Below are 15041 nucleotides of genomic sequence, written 5' to 3'. Positions count from 1 at the left end.
TAAATCTAGGTTGAGTTCCTAGTGAAATATGACTTTGGTAGAAGTTTGGTTTGTCCTAGATAGGATTGGGTTGAATTCTAGGAAAATTGGTGAATGTAATCTTGTTAAAAATAGTGAAATTCCATCATAATTGTGATGGAGACTAGATGTAGGCTATATTGCACAAGGTAGTTGAATCAGGATATTTCGTTGTGTTACTTCTCTCTCTGTTCTGATTCTGGTTTTTTTCTCTAAGAGACAAAACGAAATCGTCTCCTACTTTTCATAACCAGAAATACTTCGCAGTATCTATCCCTTCACACAATTATATTTTGGCTCTTCCATCGACAAGAGACAAATTAAAAGTATTTCCTATTTTTTAACTTGAAGTGACTCAACAGATATTACAAGATTCATCCAGTTTGAAAAAAAAAGTAAACAAAAAGTTAAAAGAGACCTAGATTTAATTTTATTTTTTAAGCCATTGATATCTATCAAATTTCTTGAAAAATTAACTATTAAAAATGTATTTGATACAAATAAAAAAAAATTTAGGACAAAATTAAAATAAAAAATATTTTAAATATTTTAAATTTTTTAACAAAATTTAAAGACAAAAAATATCTTTTATCTTTTTAAAATACATCAATATATAAATAATATAATAAATAATAATATTTTAAGAATAATATTAGAGAATAACATTTTTCAGTCAATATGAACTAATTTTTTTAAAATATTTTATTTATCTTAAATTTTTTATTTTAAATTATAAATTTTTAATCCTACACTCTAAAATAGAAATCTTAAACCTAAAATTAATTAATATTAACTAATTAAAAAATTAGTTATATATATTTTTTCATATCTTAATATAAATAAGTATACCAAAACAAATCTCTCGTCTTAATTAACATTTATTTTTTCTGTGGCCAAACAAAACTTCAACCTATATATACCATAACTTACATTAAGTGTGAAATTATTTTCTGACTTTCTTTAACAGTAATAATACAATGAATCACTCTAACAGATGTTGAATAACAGGAGAAAGTATCAAACCTCCACTAACTTTTAAATATATATTTTTTCAACTTTAATTTTCTTACTTTTTTATTTATTTATTAACACATATTTGCCTTTATAAATGCAGCCACTAAGCCCAAAAACATGACGAAACCTATATTCTTGTGTAAGTGAGAAAGAATCAGCGAGGATATATCTCTTATTAAGAGAGAGAAAGCTAAGCACAAGAAGAAAATCAGAAGAAGATTAAGATGGAATGGAAGAAATATTACTTGGATGTGATATTGGTGCCATTAGGATTTATGATAACAATTGGTTATCATGTATGGTTATGGCATAAGGTTCGGACACAGCCTTCTTCCACCATTATTGGAATCAATACTCATGCTAGACGCTTTTGGGTCCCTGCCATGATCAAGGTACCTATTCCTCTCACTCTTCTTACTGCTATAGCTACCAACCTTCTCCATCAACACCTTAGTTAATTATTATAATTAATTACCCAAAATCTATATACTATGATCAAATAATTCTCTACTTTCACTCCAAAAGAGAGTAAAAGTGGTAGTTTGAATTCTGAAGAGCTCTCTTGTGAAAAACTGTACCGTTTATTGCTCTTGGTCCCGGAGACATAGACTTCTGTGTCTATCGTTTTAGTCTATTCAAAAGGAAAAAGGCAATGTAATATGGCTAACATAATTTATTGTTTTTAATTAGTAATTTGTTAATAATATTTAAAAATATTAATTAATATATGATATAATTCCGGTAGACTAAAAATATTGAACTGTTAATTAAAAGTGTTGGTCAATATAAATTAAAATAACTAGTTTTTGGTTAATGAGATATAACTCAAATAACATAGTCTTTCCATATTCATTTAGAGGCTGCAGATTCGAGTTTTTTATTTTTAGTAAAAATAAATAAATAAATAAATAAATAAAACTAGTTCTTGAACTTTTTTGAAAAGGAAATTGTTTCCTTTCAAATTAACTTTGACATGTTGTTTTGGTTGGGACCATTTTCATGATTATGTGTATGATATGTATGCATATCTTCTAATTTACTATCCTATTTTTGAATATTGATTTTTCAGTAAATAGTAGCTAATGAATTAGCACTTTCTTATTTTTAGTAATAACTTTTACTTTTATATGTAACCTATATAATTATATATTTAATATTGTTTCATTATTTCGATAGTAATTAAAAAATACAAAATAAAATAAATAATAATTAAAAAATAACAAAAAATAATTTTAAATTGTTTTGAGTTAATTTTTTATTATCTCTTAAATATTTTTGTTAAACTTTCTATAATCACTATTATATAATTATATTATTGTTACTTCGGCGAAGGGTTTTTGTTTATGTTGCATGGCCAAGTTGGAGCCAAAGACTGAAACGTATATAAATTGATATTATTAGGTAACGTTTGTTTATTATAATCGTACCTTTGTACTTGAAAGAACGATTTTGATTGATAATCTACCTACTTTTGATATTAGACTTGATAGATTTAATTCAAACCCAAACTAATTTAATGGTAGTATTATTAAGAGTCACATTTTTTTTCTCTTTTTAACTTAAATCATGACATACATAAACTTATAATATTCAACTCTAGAGTTTATGTCATAAATATTTTCATACCGTACCATATAATTGGTACTAAGTATATCTTCTACCAAACATGCGACTTCTAATATATTTGATGTCATCCCCTTGCTTAAGCAAAGCGGCAATTTCACTGTTTGTGATGTAAATGATCGACTTTGCAAAAGTATATTTTCAAATTAAAGGTAACTATGCATCATAGGAATCTTTAGGTATATAGAAGTGATCTAAACCTTATTAATTTATATCCAATTCCCCAGTAGCGGCAGGGGCATGCAAACTTCATTCTCACCTGTGGATGATCAGTTTACTCCTTGTTTCAATAAGATAATAATATTAGCAAAAAGTTGCTGATATAAAATCTTGGCTACCTAGCCAAACTGAACATTAATACATATATAAAAAACTTGTCTTATTTAACATTTATTAATTTTCGCAGCAAACAATGAATATTAAATAAGACAAGTTATGATTATTTTTGACTAATTTTTTTTAGTTATCAAATATTTTCGATTATTTATAGGTTTATGTAAGTTTTTGTTTTTTATGTTTATTTATCTTATGTTAAAATTATTTTTTTTTTGAGATAAACAAATATTAAATTTTAAATTTTTAAGTCATAAAAATTTTAATATTATTATATTATAAAATTAATTTTTTAAAAAAATAAATTGATAAAAAAATACACATAAATAATTATATTTGTGATAATTTTGGTGATAGTTTTTAATGTTTTTTAATTTTTTATGAATTTATTGAATTTTTTTGTATTGGTATATATTTTCTGTTTGGACACTTCACAAAATATATATTTACACACACGCTAATCAAGATATTTTAGATCATAAATACGTTAACTGCGAAAAAAGTATTCATCATAAAGTAGTTTATCTTATTGTGACCTAAATACGCACTTGACTCGTGCTTGATTTAAATATTTATATAAGAGATTTAGTTTGATTTTACTAGTTTGTTAATGACTATCACTTGGATATATAAAATGACTGTTTATTTTGGGTAAATGGATTTTTGGTTCATGTATGTCCATGATGTGATGTTTATCATTGTAGAATCTTGCAATGGCAAACCTACAAATATGAATATTCGAAAGAATCAGCATACAATTGGCTGGCCTTGGTTTTTGAGAATATTATTGTTATTTGTTATTATTATGTTCTTCTAAGACACTATATAATGCCTTTAGCATGTTCTGGTCCACACCTGCATATGAAAGTGGGTTAGTAACTAATACAGAGAAAAGTACTTGATGATTCCACTTTTGATTTTGTGGTCTATAATATATAGGAATTTTTTTTTAAACATCTAAATTATTGTACCACATGTCAATATTTAATTATTCGATCTATTTTGTTATTGTTAAATTATGATGTAATTAACTAGTTCTTTTTTATCATTTAATTTTTTATTCTTTTATCACTTTCAATTTTATTGTGTATAAAATAAATACTCAGTTTTTAGAAACTCATGTAAGATATACTATTATTACTGATGGCTTTAATATAATTTGAAATTTGAGAAAATTAAAATAAAGATAAAGAAAGTGTCATTCACGTTTCTGGCGGCAGTCCACAATGTTAAGTAAATTTAAATCTTTCTAGGCCATAATGCTAAGTGGGTCACACTTATTTTATGTTTCATTTGTTCATTTAATTTTTATATGAGCCATACTGGTTATTGCTTACTTGCTTATTAGTGCTTTTAGATAAGAGTGGATCGGATACTTTAGAATAAAACATCGTTTCACGTAAGAGTTGTGTTATTTATTTCATAATATAGTATAGTGGTGGAATGTAAAGTGAAGAACTATATATATTTGTGCTTTCAAATATAATGTAAACAAGTTTAATTTTTATAACTGATACTTAAATTATACTAATAATTTAGTTAATTTGACTTATTAAAATATATTATTGGTATCTCTCTCAGCACATTTTTTATTTAAGTATACTACTGCACGAGTATAGGGAAGATAAAAGAAAACTCTTTAGAACTTAAATAAATTAATTTGTTGAACATTAAACCATATAAATGTATATATGACCTAAAACCTGAAAATATGAGGGAATATATATAGAATGTGAACATTAACTAGTTCTTTGATAAATTAAATAATTTTTATATGATAAAAGATGTTTTTGGAAAAAAAATTAAAACAAAATATTATATATATAATAAAAATTAGTCATTATATATTTGTATATAAATATATATATTATTTAATTTATTTTTAATATATATTTTTTATTTTAATATCTATTATATATGAATAATTAATTTGATGACTAATTTTGAATGTACACTTAATATATTTGAATTATAATACCAAATCTTTCTATCTTAAAAGAATTTCGTAAGTAATTTGACAAAATCAATTAACATGACACAGGACATTGAAAAGAAGAACATCTTAGCAGTCCAAACTCTTCGGAATCTAATAATGGGGTCAACTCTTATGGCCACAACATCCATTCTCCTCTCAGCAGGCTTGGCCGCAGTCATAAGCAGTACATACAGCATAAAGAAGCCTCTAAACGACGCCGTTTATGGAGCTCACAGCGAGTTCATGGTAGCACTCAAATACGTCACACTCCTTACACTATTCTTGTTCTCATTTGTCTGCCACACTCTCTCAATTAGATTCCTCAACCAGGTTAGCTACTAACTAGTTATTTCGACCTACAAATATTTTCTTATAAAATATATGTTAAAATGTAAAATACATATTGAAAATAAATTAAACAATATTTATATTTATACATAAATACATAATAATTAATTTAATGTTTGATTTTGTGTGCATATAGTATTTTTATTCTTAATTACTAATGAAAAATTTGGATAATATTAGATACAATTCTGCTATGTCTATACTTTTTGTAATAAATACTGCTTGATATTAGTATTTTCTTACCAATCAAATATGAATTTTATTTGTTTTATTAATTTAAAAATAATTTAAATATACGATTAATTAATAACAATTGCATTTTTATACAAATGTCAAAGTTATTTGGCATATGAATAGTATTTTTTTAATGTAATAATTATATGTATATAGATATTGAGTATTATTTCCTTATAATGAAATTAATACTTGTAGTGGTATTAATGCGACATAGGTTAGCATGCTCATATGTACACCTCAAGATGTGGTGTCAATGGTGACACCGGAATATTTAAGTGATCTGTTGGAGAAGGGGACAATCTTGAACACCGTGGGCAACAGGCTGTTCTACTCGGCGGTGCCGCTGGTACTTTGGATTTTTGGCCCTGTTCTTGTTTTCTTGAGCTCTGTTGCTATGTTGCCTGTGCTATACAATCTTGATTTTGTGTGTGGTGATGCCAAGGGTAATAAGGCAGTGGTGAGGAGTACTTGTGACAAAGGAGATGGCTATGTTTAATTTGATGAATCGATCAATCTGTCAATCGTGGTAATTATTAGATTAACAAAAAAATATCGTTCCATAATTCGATAGTAAGACAAAAGTTTTGTTCATTCAAGATGAACGGAATTTGTCATATTCACATGATAAAAATGTGAACATAACAATATCATATTTATTTTGAAAAAAGAAAAAAAAAATCTCACGTAATATATATCAGTTAAGGAATGCATGGTTGTGTAGTGAATGGTATATATTCTCGGGTTATGTAAGAATTTAGTTATTCTTAGGTTAAGAATATGACATAGATGGGAAATATATATAAAAATGTGTATGCACGTTATTAGGTCCATCATCCACAACTTTGTGTTGTAAAGTAGTTTGTAATTCACATTTTGAAGTGCTTTACTCAAAAATAATTCAGAGGGATTTTTTCCTAGTCTTTGATTATGATTACTATTACTAATCTTTTGAGTCATGTTCATATATATAATCAAAGCTTTTTCCTCTCTAATGGCACGAAATGTTCTATGTTCTATTGATTACTTTTGTAGATTAGGCATTAATAAAAACAATATATAGTAGTGCCATCCTCTACATACTCCGGCGGTGTTTTGCGATAGTTAAAGATAATAAGACAGAAAAATTGTTTATTTGACATCGATCTTACTATAATATTAGTTAAAATTGACCACTACAATATTAGTTCTCTAGTATTACTCTATTGTTATTTTGTTCTTTATTCTACTATTATATTAGGAAAAGTGAGATTCAAATAAAATATTTTTTGATAAAAAATAAACATTCTCATTACTAAATTTATTAAAAATGAGTAATACTGGGGAACTAAAAGGGTATTAGCAAAAAATCAGTCAAAATACCTTTGAGTGAATCCAAAATTTCTACGAGTTAATATATATGGATGTTTCTTCTGCTAAGTATCAGAATGTTTCTTTTTCATACTAAATAGATGTTCTTTTATATATTTTTCGAATTTTTTTGTGTTGCAAATATGAATGTCTCTATTTCTTTAAAAATTTTATATTTTTTTTAAAATTTTATAGATATTTAATTATTTTTACTAAAATATAACTAGATATTTCTTTTATTAAGTATTAGGATGTTTTTTTCATATTAAATGAATGTTTTTTTTTATATTTTTCTCGTTCTGGCATTTCGTCGAATAGTTCCCACGCGTGCGTAGTCTCACCAATTTTAACGAATCCATAAACCATGGCCTTATAAGAGACAACATCCCTGTGAGAACTCTCGTTGAACAGCTTGTGGCACCGTGGACGCAACGATAGAAGGAGTAAACGCATATGAGGACGTTGAGGGAGAAAGGATCGGCAAGAAAGCCGAATTTGAAGGCCTAAGAGTATAGCGAGAGGGCGATGGAGATGGAAGAAGAAGAAGGGAGGAGGGAATATGCCTTGAACGCAAAAGAGAAGGTGTGGAAATCAGGGGCGAGGGAGAGGCGGTAGAGGGTGACGAAGTTGTTGAGGGCGGAGGAAGGGGAGGAGAGGAGGGTGTGGGTCGCGGTGAGGAGGCGGAGAGGGCCTGACGGTGAGAGAGAGATCTGTGTGTGTGATTGTTGGAGGTTAGTAGGTTAATGTGAGAAAGAAGAGGAATGTTGTTTTTATAGATTTTAATTAGGTTTACTTAATTAATTTTAAATTTTTTAAATTTTAAATTTAAAAAATTTAAAATTAATTATTAATATAAATTAATGTAATTTTGTTTAGTTTTTTGTTAGTAACCTCTTAGTTCCATATACTTTTCCATTAAAAATATATATGTATTGTAGGTGATTTTGTTTGTGATTTTTGTTATTATAAAAAGACTAATCTTCACTCTTCATTAAAGGGTACAATGTATTGTATAGAAGAATGCTTTAGATAACGTAATTTAAGTGATAAATAACTCACTCTAATATCAATTATGATTTAGATAATAATCGTACTAACTACTTTTCTATTAGGGTAGTTATTATCTTATGCTTCTTTATCATATATATATATATATATATATAATTGTAGTTTAATTTGTACAATTGGAAAATATGATCATAATACAAGTAATATTCGTAATCTATTTTCCTCCTTAATTCTTCAATTTTAATTTGCTGAATTCATTCTGCATTTTTCCTTTACAATCCACCTCCTCCCTTAATTTCTGGCACCAATCATGACATCGGAACAAGATTCTAATTTCAATCTTGATTCCAATTCTATTTCTGATTTAAATTAAATAATCCTAAATCTATGGAGACCACACTACCCTCTCGTAATCTTTGTACTCATAAAATCTTACCTATTAGAAACACACTTGATGAAGTAAAGAAACTCTTAGAATTAGCCATTTTTAGTATTTTTAGTTATTATTTAATCAGTATAAATATTAAATTTTATTAATTAATATATACAAATTCTAAACATATATACAAATTCTATATTAATTAATGTATATAAATTTTAATAAATATAAGTATAAATTTTATACTTTTTATATACAAAATCTTAGTTAAAATTATTACTGATCAAATACAGAACTAAAAATAATAATATTTTCTGGCCATCTAACATTGTTCTTCTTACATTGCATGCAACAACTTGCTCTCTTCACAATTGGAGAAAATGATCTTGGGGATCATCCATGGAAAGATGCAGTTTCAGAAAAATTTGAAACAGAAGCTAATAGATTGACAAATACAGTCACCAAGATCTTTAAGAAATGGAAGCTCCATGATAATTTTTCTCACAACTTGGCTCCTGCAATCGATAGATGCTTCTTTTAATTAAGATCAGAATGATTGACTACACATGCATATGAAGTATGGAAAAAGATTCAAGAGTATTTTGCCGACAGAACAACAGTATTATATTGTTCGTCACTCTCTGCTTTAATGGCTTATCGTGGTATATATTTATTAATTTTAAAAAAATAATATTGAATAATTGTTAAAAGTGACTTCAAATATCCTTATAATTGTAGGTAAAACATCAATTTGATTAATATATATATATCAACATATGTATATAACTACTTTTTAGGTCTTTTGCTTGTAACATTATTTTTGTTTGGCAACGAGTCCAGTGTAGAAGGCCGCGACGGCAACAGGGGACAGATTATGGGTGTGTTTAGAGTGTGAGAAGATGTGTTAAGTGTGCTCATGTGATGACTCCCTTTGTTAATTTGTTTCTTTAGGAAAAATTATGCTAGCAAAATTCTGGACTTGTATTTTAGGCCTTTGATTGTTTTCAAGACAACACCATGGCAATAAGAGTTTTTAGCCTGAGTTTCTGAGCATTAACCAGTTTAGTTTTTATTTTTGTGAGTTAAATATTCCTTTGTTGAATAAAACTCAAAATAGCACCCGACAATTATTTCGAAAGACAACGAGACCCTTAACGAAAAAAATCTAACCCGGTCTCTGACAATTACTTCGAAAGGACAATGATGCCCCTGTGCAAAAAAAAAATTCAGGTTATTTTTTTTGGCACAGGGGCTAATTAGTTCCAAAAAAAAAAAATATCAGAAGCTGGATTGAGTGTTTTTTTTTTCGGAACCTCATTGTCCTTTCGAGATAATTATCAGGATCGGATGAGGTATTCACTTTTGTTTGTTTATGATGGATTGATTGGGTCGGGCCAATTTGAAGATAGAGGTGCCAAAGGGTGGGGGTGGATATGGTTGTGATTTCTTTGTGTTTGTTATTTATTTATTTATGGTAGTAAAATGTATTTAAATTTTAGGAGCAAAGTTTGATAGTTTAAAAGATTTTAAGAAGGGTAGAATATACATTTTAGATTTAATTTAAACAAACATTGCAAATGTAAAACACAAGAGTGATGGGATATGATTTAGTAAATTTTGAATGATATTGATGAAATGATTAAATGTTTATAAACTGTGATCCTTTGTTTCTCATCATTAGATAAGTGGTAATAATATAATTAATATAGAATTTAATTTTAGTACACGGTAAATTTTATACATATATTTAAGGGGATTTCTTAGATAAAGACCTCTAAACATCTTTTTTTAAAGATATTTTTTAGTAATTAAAATTTAATATATATAATCGATTAAATCATATTATTTTTGTTAAAATTAGGTCAGACAAATTAATTTAACCGAAAAATGGTGAATTAAATCTTAAACCAGTCTAAATTAATATTATTTTTAATAAAAAATAACTATAATATCTTTATTATAAAAAATTAATATTATATATATATATCCTAATCTTTATATCTAAATCCTAACCTTATGACGGTAGAAAAATAAAAAGTTAAAATTTAGGATAAGGGGCAAAGGTACATACTAATAAATTTTCATTAAAAAAAATAGTCTTGTTCCCTCTGTTTTTATTTCTCAGCTCCCTCCCCTTTTTTTCTCGTATTATTCCCCCCTTAATTCATAAAAAAAAAACTAGCCTAATAACCTATTTCCTATTTGCCAGCCCCCTCTTTCTCTTTGTTCGCATACTTTTTCAATTTCTTTTTTTATTCCTACACTTTTCACTTTTACTTTGCAGGTAACAATTTTTGACTTTTTCTATTCTTCTTCTTCTTTATCTTTTTAATCTTCTTATCTTTTATCTCTTTGACTCTTATTTTTATTTTTTTTTTGCAGATTAAAAAAAAGATAGTAATTCAACAAGTGATTCTTCACTCTTATTTCTCAAAAAAGGTTATATTTTTATTTTTTTATTTTAAGAAAATTATTGAACTATTGACTTTTCTATTATTATTTTTTTGTTAGTTTTGTCTAATTTTTTTTATGTTTTTTTTATATATTTAGTTATTTACTTAATTTATTATTATTTGTTAATTAAGTTTTTGTTATTATATGTTATTTTGTATATTTAGTTTTTTTTATTATTTAACTATTTAATTATAATTTTATATTATTTATACTACAATATTAGTATTATTATTCTAAATTTTAATATCTTATTTTGAATTGAAATATAATTTTTATATTTTATAAAGATCTAAATTGTAATTTACACTTTTTGCTAAATATATTTTTAATTATAGGAACTTATTTGCCATTTGAATTATGAGGAAGTTCAAAATCATTGATACATCTTTTAGAAGAAAAGATCAAGAGAATGAAGATGCTTCTACTATTACTACTCCAACACTTGAGGGGTCATCAAATTTCATTACTTCAAGTTCTCCATTGAATAGCTCAAAGCGTCCTCGACTTCTTCCAAATCAACTGGATGTTTTTCGTTTGGAAAGAGATCCTGAAATGCGACCAATAATTTGGAAGTTTCCTCTATATCAAAGAGATGAAATTCGTTGGGCTTATATTAAAGTTGGGCCAAATCAACCAATTATTGATAATTATCCATTTTCTGGTGATAAAAGTCATGGTCACTTTCAAGCTTCATGGTTTAAATTGTTTCCATCTTGGTTAGAATATTCTATAGAAGATGATGCTATATATTGTTTGAGGCCTGCTACACATACAAGTTTTTTAGGCTTACAAGTCTTACAAGTTGGCACAAGCCCAACAAAACACACGCATTATACTCCCACATTTAAGAGTAAATAAACGCACGTTATTCAACCACTTCCTGTTTCCAAAGCGCGCTACTCACCATGCATTATGAACGACTCTTCTTCTTCCTCCATGAAAACGAGTTTCTTGCCAAATTTGAAGATAATGGAACTTCAGAAATACACCCAAACGATTACAAAAATACGCCCAAACAGTTACAAGAATACACCCAAAGGATTACAGAAATACACCCAAACGGTTACAGAAATTCACCCAAAGGATTGTAGAAATACACCCAAAGGATTACAGAAATACACCTAAAGGATTACAAAACTACACCCAAAGAATTTAAGAAATACACCCAAAATTCATTGAAATACACCTTATGCATAATTCAGAACTCTTTCTCTTTCTCCTTCTCATCTTCTGCTGCTTCTTCTTCTTCAAAAACGATTTCAGAGCTTGATGTCAAAAAACAATGGAAATCGAGAATAACGAAGAAAGAAAACAGAGAGAAAAGTACATAAATGAAGAAGGAGAAAGAGAAGGCAAGCAACGGAAGAAAAGAAGAAGAAGAAGAAGAAGAAGAGGAAGAAGAGCGTGCAGCAAGAAGAAGAAGAAGAAGAAGAAGAAGAAGAAGGTGCAGTGAAAACGTGCAATAACGGTTGAAGAAGGAGAAAGAGAAGGCAAGAAACGAAAGAAAAAAAGAAGAGGAAGAGGAAGAAGAACGTGCAGCAAGAAGAAGAAGGAGGTGCAGTGAAAACGGTTCGAAGGGCGTTAATATAAATGACTTGTATAAAAAAATGCTTGTATGTGGAGAATTTCTCATATTGTTTTCTATGCTTTCTTTTTGCTAAGGAACCTTCAATCAATACGTGTTCAAATGCTTTTATTGAGAATGGTTTTAGGAATTGGAAGCAAGTAAATAGTGGAAAAGAATGTGCTCTTTTGAATCACATTGGCAAAGGTCCCAACTCATTCCATCATAAGGCGCTGAAATCATGTGATGATTTAATGAAACAATCACAACATATCGATAGACTTCTTCATAAGCAAACATCAGAAGAGATTGAAAATAATCGAATTCGACTAGGAGCATCTATAGATTGCATTAGATGGTTGACATTTCAAGGTTGGCATACAGAGGACATGATGAAAGCCAAAGTTCAAGCAACAGAGGTAACTTTTTGGAAATGTTAAAATTTTTGGGATCTTACAGTGAAAGAGTGAAAAAGAATGTTTTGGAAAATGCTCCAAAAAATGCTAAGTATATTTCAAATGATGTCCAAAAAGAAATTCTACATATTCCTGCTACTAAGGTGAGAAATTCAATTAGAGAAGAGATTGGAGATGCCAAATTTTGTATTATTATTGATGAAGCTAGAGACGAATCTAAAAAGGAGAAAATAGCCATTGTTTTGAGATTTGTTACTCTAGATGGTTTTGTTAAAGAGAGATTCTTTGATCTTGTGCATGTCACTGATACTTGTGCAACAACTTTAATGAAAGAATTGATTACTGTCCTTTCTCATTATAATCTCCAAGTTGAAAATATTAGGGGTCAAGGGTATGATGGTGCTAGCAACATGCGGGGTGAGGGGAATGGTTTGCAAGCTTTGTTTCTTAAAGATTCTCCTCAAGCATATTATGTACATTGTTTTGCTCATAGGTTACAATTAGCATTGGTGGCAGCTTCAAGAGAGGTACTTCAAATTCAAGAATTTTTTACTCAATTAAACTCTATTGTCACTATTGTTAGTGCTTCTTCAAAAAGACATGATCAATTACAAGAAGCTCAAGCAATTGAAAATACAAACTTGGTTGCTCAAAATGAATTAGAAACAGGCAAAGGTGCAAATCAAATAAGCACTTTACAAAGAGCTGGGGATACTCGATGAAGCTCTCACTTTAATTCTATTTGCAGTTTGGTAAAAATGTTTACTGCTACCAACATTGTTCTCAATAATATCATTGAAGACGGGACAACTTATGCACAAAGAGGTGACGCTTATGGTGTTAGTAAAATATTATTGTCATTTGAATTTGTTTTCACTTTGCACTTGACGAAAGAGATTATGGGAATCACTAATGTTCTTTGCCAAGCACTGCAACAACAATCTCAAGATATTCTTAATGCAATGCATATTGTTTCTACATCAAAGTTACTTCTTCAGCAATTAAGAGATGGTGGATGGTGCAATTTTCTTGCAAATGTTAAAGATTTTTGTGAAAAGCATGAAATTAAAGTCCGTAATATGAGTGCACAATATGTTTTTGGAAGAGGTCGATCTCGTCAACCAAGTGTGACAGTTGAGCATCATTATCGAATAGATGTATTCTTGGCAATAATTGACTCTCAAATATAAGAGTTGAATAGTAGATTTAATGAGCAAATAATAGAGCTTTTGACTTTGAGTTGTGCTTTGGATCCTAAGGACAATTTCAAATAATTTAATATTGAAGAAATTAGCAAGTTAGCAGAGAAGTTTTATCCCCTTAACTTTCCTTCTGATGAGCTGAATATTTTGAAATCTCAGTTGCAACATTATCAGCATGATATACCAAATCATTTGAAAGGCATTGGTATACTTTCTTAATTATGCAAGAAGTTGCAAGAAACGGGAAAATCAAGAACTTATCACATGGTTGATAGATTAATACGTCTTGTTTTGACTCTACCAGTGTCTACAGCAACAACAGAAAGAGCATTTTCAACAATGAAAATTGTTAAGACAAGACTCAAAAGTAAGATGTCAGATGAATTTCTTGCATACAATTTGGTCATCTATATAGAAAAAGAATTAGCAGCTATTTTCGATACAAATTCAATTATAGATGATTTTAAAAATAGAAAAAAACGTCGAATAGCCTTTTCATGATACAAAACTGTAAGTGGTAACTTTTATATATTATTGTCTTACTTTGATTGAGATTATATATTTAATTTTTTTAATTTTATCAATAGAAATAGTAATATAAAATATTTTTAGTAAATTATTAAACACCGCCCCCTCTAAATAGATAGTCTAGCTCTGCCCCTGTTTAGGATTCTCAAAATTAATATATATAATATGAGTATTTTAGTCATTTTCTATAACAAAGATATTGTAGTAATTTTCTATAAAAAATAATATTAATTTAGACCAATTCAAAATTTAATTTACTATTTTTTCTATCAAATTAATTTTCCTGGCCTAATTTTGACAAAAATAACACGATTTAATCGATTATATGTATTAAATTTTAATTCCTAAAATAAATATTTAAAAAAAGACATTTTAGACATCTTTATCTGAGTGACTCTCTACATCTAATCATGTAATGTCACATTATTAAAAATAATAATTATTTTCATTTTCATGGACCGCGTGAATGGTCATCCAAAATGACGGATGTAATTGCACAAATGTATAAAACATTTTACATTGTCAGTGCATTAAAATTAAACTCACATATTTATAATAACTAAAAAAAGAAAGAGAGAAGTAAATAAATAAAATT

The 15041-nt window shown here is 27.9% G+C and overlaps 2 protein-coding genes across 2 annotated transcripts; both read left to right on the top strand.

Annotated features, from left to right (window-relative positions):
* Nucleotides 1–1147: 1147 nt before the first annotated feature.
* Nucleotides 1148–6069, top strand: LOC130947525 (uncharacterized). Its single transcript, XM_057876223.1, has 3 exons — nt 1148–1424; nt 5030–5293; nt 5763–6069. The coding sequence occupies exons 1-3, from the start codon at nt 1257–1259 to the stop codon at nt 6042–6044; spliced, it is 714 nt and encodes a 237-aa protein (XP_057732206.1). The 5' UTR covers nt 1148–1256; the 3' UTR covers nt 6045–6069.
* A 7405-nt stretch (nt 6070–13474) lies between these two features.
* On the top strand, nt 13475–13906 carry LOC130949831 (uncharacterized). The gene has a single exon (XM_057878450.1). The coding sequence runs from the start codon at nt 13475–13477 to the stop codon at nt 13904–13906; it is 432 nt and encodes a 143-aa protein (XP_057734433.1).
* The last annotated feature ends 1135 nt before the right edge of the window (nt 13907–15041 follow it).

This window comes from Arachis stenosperma, chromosome 9 (genome assembly GCF_014773155.1).
Source record: "Arachis stenosperma cultivar V10309 chromosome 9, arast.V10309.gnm1.PFL2, whole genome shotgun sequence".
NCBI classification, from domain to species: Eukaryota; Viridiplantae; Streptophyta; class Magnoliopsida; order Fabales; family Fabaceae; genus Arachis; species Arachis stenosperma.
The sequence above is the reverse complement of the archived record's forward strand: the minus strand, read 5'-3'. Positions and strand labels throughout refer to the sequence as shown.

Excerpts from the sequence above, each read along its gene's own strand:
- LOC130947525 (XM_057876223.1), top strand. The coding sequence starts at position 1,257 with ATGGAATGGAAGAAATATTACTTGGATGTGATATTGGTGCCATTAGGA. Across the intron at positions 1,425-5,029 it reads GGGTCCCTGCCATGATCAAG|GACATTGAAAAGAAGAACAT; the intron begins GTACCTATTCCT and ends AACATGACACAG. Across the intron at positions 5,294-5,762 it reads CAATTAGATTCCTCAACCAG|GTTAGCATGCTCATATGTAC; the intron begins GTTAGCTACTAA and ends AATGCGACATAG.
- LOC130949831 (XM_057878450.1), top strand. The coding sequence starts at position 13,475 with ATGTTTACTGCTACCAACATTGTTCTCAATAATATCATTGAAGACGGG.